This window comes from Onthophagus taurus, chromosome 2 (assembly GCF_036711975.1).
Source record: "Onthophagus taurus isolate NC chromosome 2, IU_Otau_3.0, whole genome shotgun sequence".
Lineage (NCBI taxonomy): Eukaryota > Metazoa > Arthropoda > Insecta > Coleoptera > Scarabaeidae > Onthophagus > Onthophagus taurus.
In genome coordinates, this window is record NC_091967.1 from 7,231,926 (window position 1) to 7,253,457 (window position 21,532).

Here is a 21,532-nt window from a genome sequence, read left to right on the forward strand (position 1 = left end):
GATTTTGAAGGATTTATTATGTTTGTTCTAAACTTTTAAACACTAAGCTTCCTGGACTGGACAACTATTAGAATACAAATGAGTATAAAATTGTTTGCGATCGAGATTGCCAACCTGACTGAGAACAACAATCTGATTTTGAAGGATTTATTATGTTTGTTTTAAACTTTTAAACACTAAACTTCCTGGACTGGACAACTGTTCAAGTTTATATCCATATGGTCAACTTAAATCAGAAATCTTCAATCTCAAAACGCCAAGTACGCTAGTACTTATGCGCTAGGGCTGATAACATAATACATAAATACAAAGCTGAGTACAAGTTTTTAAGTGAGTTTTGGCAAAAGAAAATATAATATATTTTTCAAATATGACCAATTCCGCTTTGATATCATGATATGTTTTGAGGATAAACAACTTAACATTAAAGTTTTGTGCTTGATTTATTTTCTCTGAAATTAAACATTTCTAATTGAATCTACTTCAAAATATAACATAAAAACTATTTGTCTCACTAACACAAAGCCTTGTTATACTACCAACGTGGAAATGAATGAAAATTATTTTTTTGAGCAATTACAACAAATATATCTCAAGGCGAGACTATGGAAAGCAGTCAATCATTGCCAAATGAAGTAAACAATATGCTAGGAAATATAAAAATCAGCCGATAAAGGTCAACCAAGAACAAGTCAATTCTGTCAAAAGAAATTCTGTCTCCTGAATTTATAAATTTTTTGATTTCGCTAATTTTTTACACACAATGATTGTTAAGTTTGCGTTGGTTAAGTAAATGTTAGTTTGTATTATTACCTTGAATTGTACATTAGCAACTTAATAAGAAGACAATAAGAACAATAGACGGAAGAGTTGACTTGCTGAAATTTCTTACATAAATTATATTTTCGTTACAATGTGGTATTCCTTTTAGTAAACAATTGTGCATAAAAAAAAATTGTTGACTTCTCATCTTAATCCTACCGTGATCGTACAAATCAAAATTAATTTTTTATTACATTTTCTTCTAATAGAGAATAACATCTAAATATGTTATATTTAACAAATTAGCTTTAAATATTTCATCTACAATTTTATTTAGAACCGCTTCACATGTTTATTTATTTATATACATTGGAAGTTTATGGTTCCACAAACTTTACAGACATACACAAACATACCCCATATGCTGTCATAACAGCCGTAATGGGGTACCTACTAAAATAATTATTAGAATTTAGCACTAAAACATTCAATTTATGTTGGTTTTAGATATTTCTACTGAGTTCATATGCAAATGTCTGTACTACAGGGTGGTCCATAACTATTTGGACATAAAACCACAGTGTAATAATCCTTAGTAAACCCATTATTCTAATTTATTTTGTTTAAATTCGAAATAATTACAACGAACAAATACAAAAAATATTCCTTCTATTATGAAAGTTATTTTTTAGATCTCATCATAACCATTTCTTTCCAGATGTATTCCATCTGGTTTGGGAAAATGTACTGGTGGCATAATCCAATTAATTCCTAGGAGGTGTACCGTATCAAGACATCGCGAGCAACTTCAAGAATTTACTATTGGCATTGATTCAGCTTTTGACGCATTTAATTGAGTAACGGGATATCACTGTCTTTTTTAATATCTGGTGGGATGATTTTGATTTACATTTCTAGCGATCTATGGGATTGGTCAAGTCTGTTGAGTATATCATCCATAGTCAGGTTGTTATCGTACTCGGTGCTGTAATCGGATTGGAGTGATTGTTTTGGATGAAGTCGTCATACAAAGGATTGTATGGGTCGAGTGGGTGTTATATCTATATACCCAATCGTTTGGTTTGAATTCAAGCGCCTGCTCATTAATGTCCTACTTTCATATCAATATAGTGTAGAACAGCAGAATTTTTGATACTTATTTAAACCATATATTTGCTATAAAAATTGGCAAGACCTGTTGAAATTGAGTTAAATTATATTGAAGTGCACTCTACCTCAATAATTAACTATCTTAATTCAATTTTGACAACCTTTTTGCGGAACCCAAGCTTTATGTTTTATAATTACATTTTTTCCCGGCTCCTGTATACTTTCAATTGTGATGAAACCAATTAATCATAAATAAGATTAAAATTGCTAAATGCACCCTCTTAAGAAGAGCGCTTTTTTCTATCAGAATCCATTGAAAGTTGAGTGCAACGGCGCACGTGAAGAATTAATGTGGTTAGATGCGCAATTTTGAGTCCATTAATCAATTAAAACTTTGTCTGTTCTATTATGGCAACCGTGTACGTACAGGACAACTTTAACGGTATTCAGATTGTATTCGAGGAAACACGGTCGCTACGATAATTAACTTTGGTATGCTGGTGGTTACAGTAAGTAATGCAATAACCTTTATTACCAGAAGGAAAATAGACTATGTATACTAAGAGCAGTATTAAAATAACCTTGCAATAATCGCTTATTAAATCAGACTTGAGTTGTGTTCGGTTACCATCAGATTTTCTAATATGGTTGTATCAATCAAGTATTTTGATATTCTTTACCTTGAAAAGTGATATGTTATTTAAGTAGAACCTACGTCGATTTAATATATAGTTGTAATGAAGATAAAATATCGTAACCTTTACTAATAAGATTGGTCTAAGTATGGCAATTTAGTGGTTTCCTTTCCTTAAGGAACAGCTACGTTCCCGAGGAACCGAACCGTATCCGGCTCGCAGAACCCTCTCGCCCCGTTCTGCTTTTCGTTCCGGTTCCACGGGCCAAGACAAATCGCAGAGACCCTGATAACGAGTGGTAACGTTATCCGTCTCTCTACTTGGCTAAGGTCGGCAATCATAGTTTCGTTGGATGGCATGCATCAGTTTAGAAGAGAGTGTTTAAAAATAGAAGCGAGTGTTTTGAGAGGCCGTTCGTAATTTATTTATTTTATTTATTAAGTCGCGGATTACGACCCATTGTTCGGGTCAATGGGAACGCGATAAACGGCGGCGAAGGAGACTTTTTTAAAGTTGTCGTTGCGTTATATAATCGGTGATTTCACAGAGTCAAGGTTATTCCTTCCTTTTAGTAGCGTTCAACGCCGCCAGATGAGCCAACCTTACGGGTGGTTGTTGTAGTTGCGCAGCGTCACAGCGCAAGAAGGCGTAATAGAGGCGGCGCTTTCAAAAGTTGATCCGCCCCACGGCCAACTGTGACCGATCCCGACTACCGACCCCAACACTCCTGACGTCAGTCGGGAGAAATCGGTTGAGATCGTACGGAATTCTCATACTCCGAACAAGAACGTTCAGTGTTTTAGTCCGTGAATAGGGAAGAGGGAATGCGTATCGTTCGGCGAAAGTTGGGTTTCGCGATATCTTTTCTACGATTTAAAGTGCGTGCGCGCGTTGGCCTGTGTGTGCGTGTAAGTGAGTGTATGTGCTGTATACTCTTAGGATCGATTGAATGGGGGACGAGTCCAACGGACTGGCGCCGCGCTTAGAGGAATGCGATGAGCTCCGTTTCGTTACCGCCAGTACCGGATTTAATACCGATCTCGCGGTTTCAGTTAAGTAACGTGAAAGGTGGCGGCAAACGTCGTTTTGAGGTTATGGGAGAGCAGCGCTCCCGTAGGACGGCCGGGATACAACCTGCCGTCGATCTAATCGATACCGCGCGATCACGTGGCCCCTCACACGCGCAGACGCCTTTCCCCAAATCCAGGCCCGAACGTCACCGTAAATCAGAGAGAAGGCGCGAACACAGGAGGGCCAGGAAACGGGCGCCCAGTAAACAAAGTGGCACCCTCGAAGACCGACCGGTCAACCCGCGCGTTAATCCGATCTTCGTGTGGGTGCGTCAAGAAGACACTCAAATCGTGGACGTCAAATGCGAGGACTACGACAAGAGGAACCGGATCCTCTTGACGAAAACCGCCCAGGGATGGCGGGCCATACCCCGCACCGAAACGTTAGTGCCCACCCTCAAGGATGACAAAGGTAAAACAACAGACACTCACCACCAATCGGATCTCCAAGAAGAACCACCCCGGCTACGAAAACAGCGGAAAACGCACAAGGTTAAACGAAGATCCACCGGCGTACAAGTCGGCGATGACGGCGACGACATCTCGGATGCGGAAACGCGAATCCCATCACCTCCCATTTCGTGGGACGACCCCGTCAACGTTGAATCTCACCTGCCGTCCCACACTATACGGATACCGAAGAAGGACGTCAATAAAACTTGTGACGTCAGCCCTTTAGACAATCTCCTAGCAGTCGCAGAGCTTGAACTCCAATCAAACGACTGGGGAGACAAGTGCACCGATACCACAACCACTACTATTATTGAAAAGCCAAAATCGCCTTCGACAGAAACCGATATCGAGCTCGATAAATTCATCGACTCCTGCAATCCTTCGTACGACGACTCCATCCAAAAAAATCCCGACGAATCTGATTACAACACCGAGGACGATAACAACCTTGCCATGGATGATATACTCAACAGGCTTGAGCAATCCCTAAGATCACCTGAAACGCAAACCGACATCATCCCACCAGATACCAAAAAAGAAAGCGACATCCTCATAAAAACCCCAGAAGACGACGAAATCGTCGTAATTCCAGATGACGAACCCGACGTTCCCACCGATTTATCAACCAAAAAGGACGAGGATCAACCCACCGACTTAAGTCTCCCGAAACGAAATAAATCCCCGCTTTCCAGGCCGCCATCTCACAGCTCCGAAACAATACAATCCCCTCAACCCAGCGGAATCCCCGCCGTACCCCCATCGCCCGATATACTTCAAAATCAAAAATCGAAATTTCTCGAATCACTTTTACAAAAAACGCAGGAACCCGAAAAAGAACCGCTTGACCTTAACTTCCGCAAATCGGCCAGTCCCACCGTAACATGTTCCGAAGAAGTAAAAAGTTCCAAAGAACCTGAACCTCCCAGCAAAAAATTAAAAGTTGAGGATATAACCCTAAAACGATTACTAGACGTCCAAGTAGAATCAACAAAATCCGACACGTCAAAAATTAAGGAAACATCGCGCCTTCTCGAGCTTCTATCCTGTCCTATCGAACAAGATCCCGTTGCTCAACTAAATCAAGTGCTTACAGACAATACTATTAACATCCCAGACCCTTTATTAGTCCCGAAAAACAGATTAAGTCAAATTTTGTCCTCGCCGGCCAGAGAAATACCCAGGTTATTAATAGATAGACCAGAACTGCGACTTCCTCAGGCTTTAGCGTTTCCACATCTTCTACAAGACCCAGACATTTTAGTAATCACTATTCAACAATTACAAACGATTGTGCAAAAACAAAGCCAATTACCATTAAAGGAAGGAAAGGAAGAAATCAAGCAATCCCAAGAAGAGAAGAAAGAAATCGTTGCTAAACCTCCCACGCCAAAAGCAAACGAAAACAATAACGTCTCTAAAGAGGAGAAATCGAAGGATAAGAAAGCGGGGATGAATGAGCTGGCCAATGATATAGACGCCGCGTCAAACGCCGCGTTCAATCAAATGATGTGGTTGCCATATTTTAACCAAATGGAAAATAATCCCAATAGTGAATTCTTGAAGTTGCTCGCGATGTCTTATTCGCACCCGCACCCACCTGATATGGCACACCTCCTAGGAATGAACCGGTTTATGCCACCAAGTGCATTTTCGATGCAACCACCATCATTCCCAAACCCGATGGAATACAACTGGCAGGAAATGGTTATGATGCGACCAAAAAATCAGTACGATTTATACAACAAAAACATGTATAAAGAATACGTCGAAAAAAGTAAAAAAAGTACCTCAAATAATAAACCCAGTGGAAAATCAAACTATATGTTCCCGCCGAGTTTGTCATCGTTTCATCAAACGCCAAATCCCCTCCTCAATATGCCACCCTTCACCACCGCTCGACCTAATCTCCACGTGCCACAATTTAACCCAAACCATCAATCATCACGACTCTCTACCTCCTCATCAAGAAATAATCGTGGTTACACCCAAAAGTCGTCTCATTTCGGTCACGTTTTGGCATCTGGAAAAAGCGAAGAAAAAAAAACGTCGCCGTCGACCAATAAAGTGACCTCTCAACAAAAATTCGAGGCGCCAGGAAGTGTTCCTAAGCACTCGGGGATGCAACCTATCGACCTCTCCGGGTCGACAGCTTCTGGAAGCAAACTCAAGGTCAGACAACATCTTATTGATCCGGGACACGCGGCCCGAATGCTGAAACAGGACGACGTGCCCGAAGTGGGCAGCACAACGGCGAGCATCGAAGAAATGCAGGACGCGCAAAAATATCTCTGGCATCCGTTGTTCGGCAAGTAAGTACGCTAATTGGCGTTGCCACCCTAGAGGCCCATTACATTTTATATCCCGGAATTCCATTGTATCCCCGGGGATTCCAAAATTTAATCTCCCGTAGCAATTGCAATAACGCCACGAACGTGTTCTCATCCGCTTCTACGTGTCATCGCGATTGTTCCGGGTTTCTCTACGACTTAATGGTCCAATCAACCGGAGAGCGCGACCGAAACAAAAAGCACACCTCTACGTCCGTCTTCATTGAGATGTAAAGGTTCTAAATGGAAACGCCCGGACGACCCGTTCAAAAACCGGAGAACAAATCGGGCCCGGACGATAATCTTAAATACGATCAGTGACTGCGCGAAAACCGTTTCAAAACACAATAGGCAGCCACCTTGAACTGTTAATGAACCTACCGTAGGCTTCAATAATTTTTTACATTACCTTGATATCGTTTTTTTTATTTCATTATTTTAACCAGAACGAAATGAATTACAATTAATATAAAAACGTTGATTTAATTTTGAAAACTTTATAAAAAGTAAAAAAAATTAATTTGAACCAAACTCAATAAAAGACACGTGGAGTTGACAACATATCATAAGAACTCTTAATATGATATCCACCCTATTTCTCTCAGCAACATATGTTGCATTAATAAGATTCGTAATAAAATGGTAATAAAAAAGCTGAGCTTGCAGTTTTTTTGAAAAAAAAGGGAATGCTGATAAATCTGCTTAGTACTCTGTCTTCGATGAAAGAGTGTTTTTGTTAAAGACTATACTATTTTGACTATCTTACTTCTTCAGTCGTTAATAACGAGTCTTGTATGCATATTTTGCTTGGTCGTTATTAACACGAACGTGCGCTCTTAAATCACGTATGCGTCAGAAAATATAGGTTGCGATTAATTAAAGTCTACGCGAAGTATGCCTTTCACAGCATTTTTACCGCACCCGACATCCAACTTATGACATATTAACCATTCAAAGACTACGACTCTAAGCTTTCTTTTTAATATCCAGGTCATCAGATAGATATGGTCTTTCTATTTTATCGATCCGCCACATGTGTTATGTGCTAATCAAAGACTAAAACCGCGCGCGCAATTGTAAAAACAATTTAAATAGCAATCCGGCCCAATAAGTGCCCATTAAATAATTAGTCCGAGTCAAGATTCCACAAATAACCGTTGTGTTGCTAACTCTCTTATCGCGACATACGGTTATTTGGGTTCTTTTTAGGATTGTTATGGTTACTCATTTCAAAGCCGCCAACCGCCTTTGTTGGTCGTCGCTGCGCTAATTGTAAAACGCACTCGAGAACTTGCTGCCTCGACAAGTCGACCACAAACTAAACGACTCACAAAGCGGCTTGTCATTGTTTACAAAACGTTCAAAGCCAACTGCCTGCGGCAACTTTGTTCATAATCGACGTTGGCTTTTGCAATTTGCATTTCTAACTTGCACGTTGTCGCGTCCAATCGCAATTTTTAACCAAACCTCAAAATTCAGTAATAAATGCAAAAAAAAATTTAAATAACGCATATAATCCGTATAAATTTTAAGTCAAAACACAACAATACAATTAGTCGCGATTGTTGTAAGTTGTAATGAGGTAACTGTACCGGGGGGACACAAATGATGTTAATGGCGCTAATTAAAGGTGGCATAAATAGAAAAGAAGATTAACTGACGCCGCAGAAAGTAACTGTAGTGGTCATAAAATATATTGAACATGAGTAGGATAGTTCAAGATGTGAATAACCCAGCAATGTATGAGGATTAATGTGATTAAATGAAACTTATTTTCTTCAAACTCGATGTTTCAAAGGGCTTGCTTAAATGCAATTTTAGCCTCAGCACCTCTCTTTATGTAGTCTAATTCTAATTAAATCGAGAACAAAGTGAAAAGTTGAAAATATCTAGATTTTTTTGTGTCACGTCAAAGTGTTAGTCGACTTATAATTTTACACTATTACATTTTTCCCAGTATTTTTTAACAAATAACTTTTAATTTACTAGTTTTACTACTACATATTATTAAGCTGCGAGTCTTCTTTGACATCTGAAACAAATGTGGTTAAAATCATGGTGTGGATAATTTTTCTGTAAAATTGAAGCTTTTACCTGGGATTGCTTTTAGTGGTTTTTACATGTGTTTTTAAGTTTGTGCAGAGTATGAACTATCAATCACTAAAGATTTTATCTGATTTTTTCTGGAGGATGAGTACTTCATGCGTGTTGTTAATATGTTTTGGAGTATATCATTCCAGCATAACTCGTATGGTCGGAACCAAAGGGGTGACCGTTTTCTGAGATAATCTGCTCTTAGAGACTGGATAGATTAAATATTTAGATGATGCCGAATTAAAGAGAAGTTCAAAAATTCCTTTTTGCCAGAAATCATCAACAATCATCTGTTAATGCTTTTAAAAAAAAGTTATTCTCGTATCAAACGAGGACTAGCTTAAAATCCTCATGGACGTGGATAATCGTGTTTGGCGATTTGCAGGTTGTAACATTCCTCCATGAACCCCGTTTGGCGGTGGCTTGGCAATGTTTTGGAGAGACGCATACTCGTAATCTCGCACTGCGTTGATCCCTATATGTGTGAGGTTTATGAAAACGGTTTATTATCTGGATAATACGCTGTTTGAACACGCCATTTGCTCCTTTTGTGGGTCCTAATTTTGTATTACAAATACTTTAATGATTTTTTTCTCTCAAAAAAAGAAAGTATTGAAAATATAATGACAGTTATATAAAGTTTGGTTTTACGTTAACAAAAATTAATGGTAAAGAAAGACTACAATTTGTGTTGTGTATCCAAGTTGCACTAAATCATGCGTTACAACGTGTCAACTAAAAGATCACTAAAACTATGCACGTCAAAAATAAACTTTTCATATTCTGGTACTCTTGATATTATTTTTTTTATAATTTGTGGTAGAAGCAAGTATAAATTAAGTTATAATGAAGTTTTAATAATGAAGTTATTCAAAAAATGTTCCAAATCACCTTGTGTATTGAATAGACTGAATGTTTTGTTTACTTGTTAGAACAAGGTCTGTTTAAATCTCGTAGTCCCACCAACTGGTATTAGATTTTATTATACGCAACACCCGCGTTTATTTTTAAAGAATGCACAACTACAAAAAAGAAACAATTCGTTAATAGCCCACCACCTACGAAGGTGTAGGAGCTTTCATCTCAACCAGACGCCAACCCAACATTTCAGCAACTCATTACCATTTGCTTACGTTATAAATTATTTACATTAATAACTCATCGCCACTGTTTATCTACCTATTGAGAGCACGCTGCCTGTTCATGGGCGGTCAACTGTGAGAGTTCCAAACAAATACTCTTAACTCCGACCTTCGTTTCTTACCCCTCCCTTATAAACGGAACCTATCGCCACCCCAGTTGTGGCGCCTACATGGCATTGCACTGGGACTGATTGAATCTGGTGGTTTTTGGGGTGGGTCGAACTTGCACCGATTTATCGTAAACATTAAGGGGATTTGTACAAAGAAGGGATAAAAGATAAATATTTTTGTTGATTCTTCTACCACATCTAAAAATAGATGTTACCTTTTTACTTTTTAAGTCAGGCTCACTATTTAATCATATAAGGTTTTATGTAACGATGCCAATCGAAACGTACCTACATTAAAAACGCCGCCGTTTACTATTTTAGGACTGTGAATAACGCCGAAAGCATAACTGGTTGCACAATTAGGTTATCACGACGGTCGAGATTCGTATTCTGATCGTGATCTCGATACGTCGAACGCGATTCAACGCGATCGATCGTCAAGCAATAAATATCATCGTGTCGGATGGCAATTATACATATCATACGATCGCGGCGATAACTGGGAACATTACGTCCGGCGATCGGCAGACCGTAAAAAGAGAACGGGCAAAACCGGATGATATTTGGTCGCCAAAGAGAGAAACTCTCTATACTCGACGCTTTATTGCCGAATTCATCTTTTATTAATTACCACTGTGTGGACCGCAATCGTTACAAATCGCGGCGTTATTAAATTATCGTTATCTCTTCGTCGATGTCGTTTAGTAACCTCTTTATGGTATCCCGCTTCATAACAAAAAATAAATAAAATTGCTAATATTGTTTTATTTCTTTATTTTTTTAGCCAAAAAAACTACACGAGTCCTTGGAATTGGACAACAGTAACAGCGGCGGGAGAATAACATCGGCAAATGCCTCCATCGTCAGCGTGGAGGCACCAAAACCAGCCCAGTTCAATGGATACATTTACAGGGTTAGACTTCGGTTTCCTTAACAAATAACGTAAGCTCCTCCTCCCCACTTATATTTGTGGTCAACGTAAACGGAATCCGGATCACGTCTCGGACTTCGCGCGCGCATCTTCACATCCCAAGTCAAGAATAGATCTTTCGTTCGTTCGTTGGTTCGCAAAACTCGTCCCAAAGTGCGCCGCATCCTGGCGATCTTTCAATAGTATGCCTTCAGGATGAGTGATTTACGGCACCCATTTAAAATTATCGCGAACTCCCCGCGAGCCAACATCGGATCGCCAAACGGCAGTCCAACTACTTCTCGTTCAGTATCTTTCGAATTAAATCTCGTGAGACATCATAAACGATTTCTGTCGTGGGCAATAGGAATTATTGCTAAATTTATCTATACGGGCGTGTCGTGTGGTTTTATAATGACACGATTGGTATAAACTTGAGGGTATTCAGCTTTTTAGTGATTAACTCGATATGAAAATGTTTACAAATAAACTGGGTATTTTATTTTATGGAATGTATTATTAAAAAAAAATTTATAACACTTTTAATATTAAATATCATTCCATGTAAATTGCTATCCAATTATTTTTATACAAATAATATAAAGCTTTCAATAATTGTTATTACGAAATTTCAATGGATATAATCCGATTTGAATAACAATTATAATGGTTATAGCCAGTCTAATGGGGTGCAAGGGCACCAGGGAGGAACCTACAAAGGCAACCAATCAAACAATAATAAAATTAAATCATGAAATTTGTTCAAATAATTCGTGTATGTTGATTTGTATCTTGTTATTCGTATTTCAAAATTATCCTAAACATTTTGTGATAGATACAATAATGGTAGGATTAGATCAGAATTAATAAACGAATTTGTAAGCTTAATATTTATATTACAAGTTATTAATTACAAGCACTGTAGTCAGTACTTATTTGACAGTCGCTAAATTCACTTACTTTGTTCTTCTTGCAAATAAGAGTAGGGAAAGTTGAAAATACGTGATGAAAACATTCATCTTCAGCATTCAGCACCAAATACTGACAAACTTTTATTGTATAGGGTGGTTCAAATTCGATGTCGAATAGGTTATCTCTGAAACTATAAGAGTTAGAAAAAAAGTAGCTTACATGTTATGATCTCGATTTTAGAGAAACTGCTAATGCCAAAATTGAAAATATCGTAGAACCAGCAAGTGCAATTATCTTGGTTATTATTATAGGTGGAGTATTATAACTAAGACATTATATGGACACTTTTTTATAGAGTTATTTTTTTCTAATTACAAAAATATGGGGTTATTTCTTATTGTTTTAGAATAAAGCTAAAAATAAACTTTTTTTTAGTGTCATCAAAGAAATTAAATTTACAGTTTCCTGTAAATTATGGTATTATAACTAAAAATTATTCTACTAAAAATTTATATAAAATTTACTATATTTCCTAATATGTAACATTCTAACATGTTAAACTTTTAACATAATGACAATAATAAATTGTCTTTATTTCAAACAGTTTGTAAATATAAATAAGCAAAAATAAATTAATACACGTTAAGGTGAAGTTCAGAATGCGCTTGGTGAATGCAATGAGATTCCAGTCTTGATTTAATATTGATCAATGAATTTCTAGATTATCTGAATATCCGTTGACAACACTGGCTCAATATCGTCTAGCATTAAAATGCAATGCACTCCACTAGTAATCATAAAATGTACTTACATGATTTTACAGAAATTCCGATATGTCTATCTGATTCAGTGAGACAAAAATGCTAGACACCATTCCATGCTAAGTGGTTTCAAGCTAAAGCCAATTTTAAAATTCAAATCACCGCATTATTTATCTGATTTACATGTGTAGAATAGAGCGGAACATCTTTTCTCTTTTTATCAGTTCTACCGTAATTACGAATAACATCGCTCAACTGCCATGTAAAATATTTTGTTTGAATGTCAAAAATAGGTTTTGTGGGTGTTTGTTGAGTATTCACAATGAAATTTGTCACCAACTTATGTTGTGTGCATAAACCTAATTACTTATTCTAAAACCCCTATATTACAACAAATCTAAAAAGCTAAAATTTGAAAAGTTCTATCTTATTGTGTAATATAAAAATGTAATCAATATCGTTACCAGTCAATAGATGGTACTTTTGTATTGTGGTTCTAAAAGTATTTCATTATACATAGGAAGTATATCTATAATATGGTGAGGAAAGCGACCTTAAACTTAAGAAAGATAAGCTAAAGTTAGTTTCAATTGCACCACTGGAACTTAAGTAAAACTTATTGTCAAAAAGTAGTACCTATTTGAAGTTTCTTTATTAAAAAATGAAAAAGGAAATTTAATAGCAGTGACATCAACTGATTATACACCGATGATTCAATCGTTGATTACTGACCACCTATTTATTGAATCAGCGTTTTCTCACCTTACCTACGCAAATGACCTTAGGCTTAACAGCAATTTGATCACATGGATTATGACGGTCCTAGATTTTTGATTAATTGTTCTATGTTTTTTTTTGTATTTCTTCGTTTGTTGGTGTCTTGCCAAAAACTAACTCATTTTCTGAGTCTAATCGATTATAAATAGAATCATGGTCCAAATTCTTCGCCCTTTTGTGCAATCATATGCTATCCTAACCGAATGAAACAAAAACTTATAAGAATTTACTTACAATCTTCGTCCCCAATTTATGGGTTTACGCGAGCAACATCGACAAACATGATTAAGTTATTAATTTACCTTTAGAAGACTCTAACCAGTGAAGGTTAATAATGTCCTCCAAAATCCTCTTGGATAAATTTTATTGTTAGCTTATATCAATGAGTTTGTTTCCACCACTTCAATTTCTTGTTGTACTTGATAAATTCTTCTCATGGATTGGGTTGGGTTGATTTTCATAATGATTTAGAAGATTCTGGTATTCCGAGAATTGTTCCTAAACTATACGGTTCCTTGACTGCTTTAATACTGTATTGTCAGAATTTGATGTATACTTAGTAAGAGTAGTAATCTAATAAAACATGAAATAGAATGCTTATGTAATACACGAAAGGTTACAAAATGATTTCAGGTACTTATGCAGTTCTAAGTGAGGAAAGTTTTTTTACACCTTTTTCTTATGCATAAGAAAATGATTTGGGTTGAACAAGTTTATTACAAAATCATGTTTTATCGCCTTTTTTCATTAAGAGAAACCATCTTAGAGAAACAATATACTTAGCTGGACTCTTCAAAACAACTCAAAATACTGATAGGTTTAATTAATAATGTATTAATGTCAAAATCACAGAATGAACAAATTAATTTTTTTATATCTAGATTGTACTGAGAATTTTATTTATTTTAAGTATCCAAGTGGCTCATCAAATTTGGCAAAACTACCAATGTCAAGGATGGAATCTCTATATCTCAAAATAGACATCTCTAATTTTGTGTAAATCTGACTATGCTTCATCTTTCAATACTTATGACTATTTTAAGTATTTTTTTGTTATCAATTTGTTAGAATGCGTTATAGATTATCGTAAAATTGTATCAGTTTATTAATGAGCTTTTCATAACAATAAATACTTTGTGTATTATGTGGCTAAATTGATAAAAAAGTACAAAGCTGCAGTTCCCAAACGTTATCTGAGTTGGGAGTAACAAAGGATCCCACACAACGAGCAATTTCAGACATCCTTCACGATAAACGCCAGTCGGGCCAAAGTCAGCGACAAAAATTCCTTCGTACATTATTCAGGCTGCCCACTTAGACTTAATTATGGAGCCGAGAGGTTGTGCGTTGCCAACCTCTGACCCCCTTTTGTTAAGTACCGCAGTCAGCGACGACGTATTGATTTTAATAATTTCACCCAGCTCGTCTCCGTCTCGTTTTTTCCTTCACGCCTCTTCGTCTACTAATACCCGCTTTTTATCAACCAATTTAAATCGATTTCGTGTTTACTTTTACTATTTCTGTTTTAAGTTTTTAAACAATCGGAATGTCATGTTGTATTTTTAGTACTATTTAGCATTAAAAAAGTTGTAGGAAATATTACCATTAATTTTTATGTTGACATAAAAAGCTAGAACATGGAATGCAAAATTTCTTTTGAGTTCATATTACAAAGAATAATTTTATGGGGACTCATAAAGTACGGGAACAGGGTTACAAACTAAGCTAGGAAGCAAAGCAAGGCGACGCCGCTGTCTTGTTGACGAGGAACGCCACTGGCCTCAGAAAATCAATAGAGAGATTCGCTGTAGACGTTACGTCCGTATGTGGGTCGTTCGGCCAGAAATAGTGAAATTAGAACGGTTTTAACCTGATGCTCCACAATTTGCAATAACGCCCGTGGTGTATCTGTGTCAGCCGCGCGGCGCAACCGCATTCTTTGTCGCACAGTATGGAACTTTGTCGCTCGTGCAGGCCATCCGCGTATATGTATTCATAATTAATCGGCAGCCGCGCGTGCATGAATGATTAATGAGATGAATTATTAAAGAAAAAAAATTCTGTTATGCTCGATCGCCTTCCACCCAGTCTGGAAGGTCGTAATCTTAATAATAAAACCAATCGATCCATATCTAATCGAATAAACCGATCAAAAACTCGTCAATATACACTCTTATACGTGTATAGAAGAAAAAGTTACTCTCAAAATTTACGTTCGTAAGTGGTAAACACGGACGGTTTAATTCAAAACACGAAGCGATCTAAACAAGGTCAAAAACGAAACACGTGTGGGTCGAAAATATCAACTAACCAGCGCGAAAACGTACCGAAAATTTGAAAGTTCAAAAACGAACGAACGGCGACGACGACGAAGGAGCGCAAAAAACCTAAATCGATAAACTCGGACTGACGCGGAAATGATTACGCGCTGTTGATAAAATTGCGCGGATGTTTACGGAGTTACGGTCGGGCGATGAAAATTTGTTTGCATATCGCGACCCATTTATTTGTTTGACACATTTAGTGGCTCACCAGTCGTTACCCAAGAATTATTTATTTATAAGCTAAAAGTTGCTTTGGTCATATTCAAAACTATATTCATTTGATCGTTTTATAGATCAACCTGAAAACATTGTTGTAAATATGGTTCAAAGAGAGAAATTCATGAATGGCTAAATGAGATATAAAATGTTGTTTGGCTTCATTACAAGTTTGATAAATTTGTTTATCTACTTTAAACTTTGTTGTATATTTATTTCTTTTACAACGTTTGATATCAGTTTAGCACTATTTCATGTTTCAAATAAGAAAGTTCCTATTTTGTTGTATTTATTTATTCTGTCAAAATTAAGCATTCGTTACCGGTGGAATTAATGTCATCTCATTCACAGAAAAGAACTAGTTGGTGAAACAAGTTATGTTTTCTTTTTATTGGGTTTATCATCTTTGAAGGATGTTCATCTATCATCTGTATGTAAACAAGGAAATTGATCCTTTCTCTTGAAGATATAATCAAACTGTTAAATAAGTTTTTGTTCCGGTTCCTTGTGATGTTGTGGCTGAAATTCAACTGCGTAGTATAAACAGTAGTCATCAAAAATTGGATACTCAGTGCAATAAAGAATTTGAGATGATTTTTTGACTCTCAAGTAGTGAATTTAGTTGCCACTGAATGAATCCACTGAAATTCAAGCAAGCCCATGTGAAGTCGGAGAGTAAAATCGTCTAGCATTATGTCAGAAGTATGAAGCGAAGATTGTAGCCTATGTTAACTGATTAATCCAATTACACGTCACGTTATATGGACCCATAAAAATAACAAGTTCCCAATAAGTAGTCAAAAATTATTGCTTTTCGTGATCAAAACTAAGCAGACTCTGTAACTGCTTCTGGAAGAGGTACGCTAATAAGAACAGAAATGTTTATAGTTGTCGACGACACGTTGAATGCGCCCATTTTTTTAAAATTACCCGTGAAAACACGATGGGAATCAATTTATTCATAGTTTAAAAAGTCTTATTGATACACAATATGTATTAAAAACATTAGCAGGTTGTGAAACAGTTGAAGATATACTCAGTAATCGAGTTACAAAGTTGATATTGGATTTTTTGGGTAAAAGTTTCAAACTTTGATCACCTAATAAACCCTATTGTTCCAACTGGAAGGAGATAAACCAAGGTTTAGCCAAGTAGCTGAATGCTTTTATGAGTTGGAAAGTCATTTTGAAACAGTCTTCAGCCACTTGACCTTAATTTTATGGCTCTACTCAGTATGTTGGTTATATCTGTTAATATATATAAATTGTAAAACTCATTTTTTGGTCTAAAGACTACTGAGCAGTCTGAAATCACCAACATTTACTACAACTACAGTTTTCAGATGAAAACTTTTTCCTTGTAGATGAAATTGTAATAAACTTAAAACACCTACTCTAAACTCAAACTTAATTGGATTTTTATGTTAATCAAGTTGAATGAATTGTAACTGAAGTACTAGTTATGAATGCAGAAAAAGTCTTTAATTATTATTTTTTTGTTTTACTAGTTTCGGCACTCGGCTATTATTAGGGGCAATGTAATAAAATTTGACATGCATATATGACACATATTTAAATATAAATGTTAGCGCTCATAGATATAATCCAACTTGGGTTGTTCCTCAAGTTGCTCTATTCCATGTTCATAGATAAACTCTAGGTATTCCCTGAGATATCTATACTGTATATAAATCAAGGACGGAAATTCTAGTTTTGTTATTCAGCGTTGGATTCTTGTATATTTTTATTGGACTAAAACTAGAACTAACACTAGACCTAGAACTAGAAGCATTCGGGTTTAGCCGCACGTCTAACAAGACGGCTTCCGAGTTTTAATTTTTACTCATAGTTAGATTATTGTATATTTTTATTGAACTAAAAGTGGAACTAACACTAGACCTAGAAATAGAAACATTAGAGTTTAGCCGTCTTAGAGGCGCACGGCTAAACCCGAATGTTACTAGTTCTAGGTCTAGTGTTAATTCAAGTTTAGTTCTAACGCTAAATAATAAATACAACGTTAGATTGTTATATATTTTTCATTGAACTAAAACTAGAATTAACTCTAGACCTAGAACTAGAAACATTCGGGTTTAGTCGCATGGCAAAACTCGATCAAGATCTTTATTTTATATTATGAACGTTAAGTCTCAAGCTAATAACATCATAAAACACGAATAGAATAAATTAAGCATTTGCTAATTCAAAGTTGGATCCCGAAAATAAGTATAAAAAGTTGATTCAAAGTTATAAAATTTATAAATACTTTTTATAATTTATTAAAACTTTCAAAAATATATTTTAAAATAAAAAAAATAAGTATGAATATCAAGGTTAAAATGTTGTTTGGGAATGTTGCCAGATTGTTACTCTACCTACTCTTTTACTGAACCTTTTCTGTAACTTGTTACTCTACAGGCCAAAAGTGAAGATATTATCAAGTTTCGCGAAGTCGAGCCTTAAAACATTCTTATCTCCCGGTATAATGAAGCCAAGCATGGTACATCCTACTTTAAAAAAACGGTCTCTCTCGGCAACTGACATTTTTAGTCTTATAAATACATAGGAGGGCTTCTCAAGAAGTCCTTACCGTTGACAATATTACGTTTTACAATTGTAATTTGTATTGTGTTACGGTTGTATTTTTCCTTAATGTTTCATTTGAGTGTTTAACCTTTACTTTCCTAATTCTTCGTTTTAATTTTATTTTGGGTTAGATATTTTATTTTGTTATCGAGTATTTTGAGTTGCATAAATTTCGCGATGATTTATTTTGTTTATTTTTGTTTATTTTGTTGAATTTTTGTTTAATTAATTTTTCTTTTTCAGCGACAATTCTCCGAAGATCTCCTTTCATAATTTTCCTTTTTCATTTTCAATTTATTTTCCTCTAAACTTATTTTACTTCTTCGTTTCCCCTAAAAGATGGTGTTAATTCTTTCGTTATTCTTGCTTGTGCGCAAGTATCAATTTTTTGTGAATTTTTGAGGATATTTATCGTCTGTGTAAGATTTTCTCTTCCTCTTTTCAAGTTAGATCAGTACGTGTACGCACGTAGAGTTAGGATTTTTGGTAAAGCCATTTTGAATTTTTCGCGTGGTGATTGGTTCCTAATCCAAATTTTTGGGATTCATCTACGTGTTGTGCAATTTATTGGTAACGTTTTTGCACGTCCAATTATCGGATTACTCCGGATTAAACCGTATTTTGAAACTTTTCTAAGTTTTTCTGACTAAACCTCGAAGATCTGAGGTTTTAATTGAAGAGCATAAATTTTGGCAACCTTTCTGTAACATTTTCGAGACAGAAGTTTGGTTATTGTGTGAGATTTTCAATCCATTTTCGAAGTTCTACCTTTTCGGAGGGGTTCTTCCTTGAGGATTTTGGTCGAGGTTGCATTGCCACCACCTATTAAGTTTTCCTTTCCCTGAATCGGAGGAGATTGTCGCTGGAGCTGGAAGAATTTGCTTGGATCGTCTACATGTGGTCAAGTCAAGGTCAGACCTAAACGTTTTTTTTTTTTTTTGTTATATACCGCTTCCCGGTGAGCTTTTGTTCAATTAATTAGTACAATTTAAATTAAATTCATTAAAATCTAAATCATTTAAATTAATTAAATATATTTTATTATATTATAAAATTATCATAGATTGAGAATATTCAGTATTGTTGTCTGTTTAATCAAACAAAATAATTTTTTTATTGTAAAATTTTGGCGTACTTTTTTTGTTTCACGAATTAGTTTTTTTTTTATTTTCTTTCTCGACGCCACACTGATATCAGGGGTACGGGTCGTACGCGTAATTCAATTCAATTTATTATTTTCTTTTTGCGTAGTTGTTTTGGTCATTTATTACAATTTTTTTTTTGGTACGCCAACAATTCGTTTCTTTTTTTGTTGCTTCACGTTCGTTGGACAACAACATTTCTTTACTTACGTATATCATAATAATATTTTTTTTTTATTTACATTATTATTTTTTTTTTTACCGAATAAATATTTTTTTTTTTTTGCAACTTAAAATATCTCGAATTTTTTTTGTGTTTTGTTATTTTTTTGTGTTTGTGTCCACTTGTGTCGATAGCATCATTTTACCACCTCACGTCACAGTTCGTGGACAACGCAGGGTTAACTGTGTGGCGCCTTATAAATAACCCTACCCGTCTTCACTGGGCCGGCCGAGGACCTGCGTTAGTTATTAAACTGCTAATCGACTATATCGTTCCTTTTTTTTTTGTGTTCATAAGTCGTCACAATTGTAAAAGTTGTATGTCGGCAATTACAGCTGAATACCCTCGGGTTCTCACCGTGTCGAGTAGTTGCGTAGAGTTAATCAAATGACGTTTTACTGCCTATTAATGCTTTAACCTTTGCCGTTCTCAGCGCACTTTCTACGTTTCGAACGATAGGGGAAAGACGCGAAGATATACAAAGGAATCGCGGTCAACCTCAAGCCAGAAGGAAGAATCGGATTCCCGCGGAGTTTTGCCTATTCCGTACCGACCGCGGCGGCGCCTGGATATTTTTAGACGAGTTTACGAATCTAAATTTTATAGTGACATCATTGGATTTTTCTAAAAACACGCAAAAAAAACTAACGAAAAACAAAAACTTTAAGTGTATCATTCCATTTAAATTTACGAATACGATGTTCCTCTTACACAACATACTTCTAAAACTGTGTATAATGTAATTCGAAAAGTTGCGCTCCTTAATTGTACATAATTATTAACAATTTATATCTCATTATTATATTATTATGTTTTTATTGTAAATAGTTGTAATTTAAGTCTGTTTATGTTAATTTTAATTTGTTAATATGGAATGTCCTTTTTATTATAATTAGTGCAATATATCTTAAGGACAAAAAAGAAATTGAACGTTATCATTGATTATTATTAACCACCTGTATATCTAAATGTATATAGTACAAACAAGTAGCTAAACAAACTATTCGTATATTGTAATTTGCATTGATATGACATAGATCGTGTCGAAAGAGCATTTTATATCGACAAAATATTAGGCTACAACTTTTAAAAGTATTCAACACGAAAGTAGAAAAAAAACGTTAAATAAACGTAGCGATTATTATTATTACTATTAATGTTGACTTATTTCGGATTTTTATGCGAGTGTTTTTCACTAAACTTTAGGCAACTTTATCCACGTATTTATATAAATTAGATCAACGTATTACTTTGATTTTATACATCAAAAATTTTTATTTATTTAAATAAATCAAAAATTTCCATTTTAACATTATAAAATAAAAAAAAACAAGAGTATGTAATGTATATTTATCCACGAGAAGTGAGAAATTATTTTGGTAATGAATGTCTTAAATGTTACATGTAGTGCCACGATATTAATCAAATCATACATCCCTGTCTGTAATCAAAACGTTCGTTTTTGATTTAAATATTATTTTAATTTTCAAATTAAGGAATTAAAGAAAAAAGTATCATCACAACATAATCGGAAATAACAAAGTTTTTGAAAGCGATTATTGAAAGAACATTACAGGATTTTAAAATAGCTTTAATATTATTAAATATTTTATACTCAATATATATTTCCGAATGTTGTGATCGTACTTTACGATATTAAAAGGATCCCATAGCTTGCATTCATATTTATATTACCGCCATTCATAAATTTGTTAGAAACTTCATGTACTATTTTATGTTACCATTCGTAATATCTGTGAAATAAATACGAAGATACATATCGCTGTAATTTTTTTAATATACAACGACACATTTGACGCTCCAACATTTCCACGATACGAAAATGTTCAATCGCGAATGTGTCTTATATTAAAAGTGTAGACAATAACACGTTGTAAATGAACATGGATGAAGAAAATGAAAAAAATAAAAAGAAACTCGTTTGTATCAAAACTCAGTTTTCGAAATTGCATGCGCGT

The 21,532-nt window shown here is 35.4% G+C and overlaps 1 protein-coding gene and 1 long non-coding RNA gene across 2 annotated transcripts in view; both read left to right on the plus strand.

Moving 5' to 3' along the window:
• LOC111427449 (uncharacterized) overlaps nt 1-1,674 on the plus strand; it is a 28,093-nt gene extending 26,419 nt beyond the window's left edge. The window contains exon 3 of the long non-coding RNA XR_002707935.2: nt 1,481-1,674. This is a non-coding gene — a long non-coding RNA (uncharacterized lncRNA). The remainder of the gene's footprint in view (nt 1-1,480) is intronic.
• A 1,609-nt stretch (nt 1,675-3,283) lies between these two features.
• LOC111427194 (uncharacterized) lies at nt 3,284-21,490 on the plus strand. Its single transcript, XM_023062198.2, has 3 exons — nt 3,284-6,339; nt 10,488-10,645; nt 19,987-21,490. The coding sequence occupies exons 1-2, from the start codon at nt 3,503-3,505 to the stop codon at nt 10,543-10,545; spliced, it is 2,895 nt and encodes a 964-aa protein (XP_022917966.1). The 5' UTR covers nt 3,284-3,502; the 3' UTR covers nt 10,546-10,645; nt 19,987-21,490.
• Nucleotides 21,491-21,532: the final 42 nt, after the last annotated feature.

What these genes read in the sequence shown, in the direction of transcription:
- LOC111427194 (XM_023062198.2), top strand. Translation starts at nt 3,503, where the DNA reads ATGAGCTCCGTTTCGTTACCGCCAGTACCGGATTTAATACCGATCTCG. An exon ending in TGGCATCCGTTGTTCGGCAA is followed by an intron (nt 6,340 to 10,487) that starts GTAAGTACGCTA and finishes TTATTTTTTTAG; the next exon opens with CCAAAAAAACTACACGAGTC.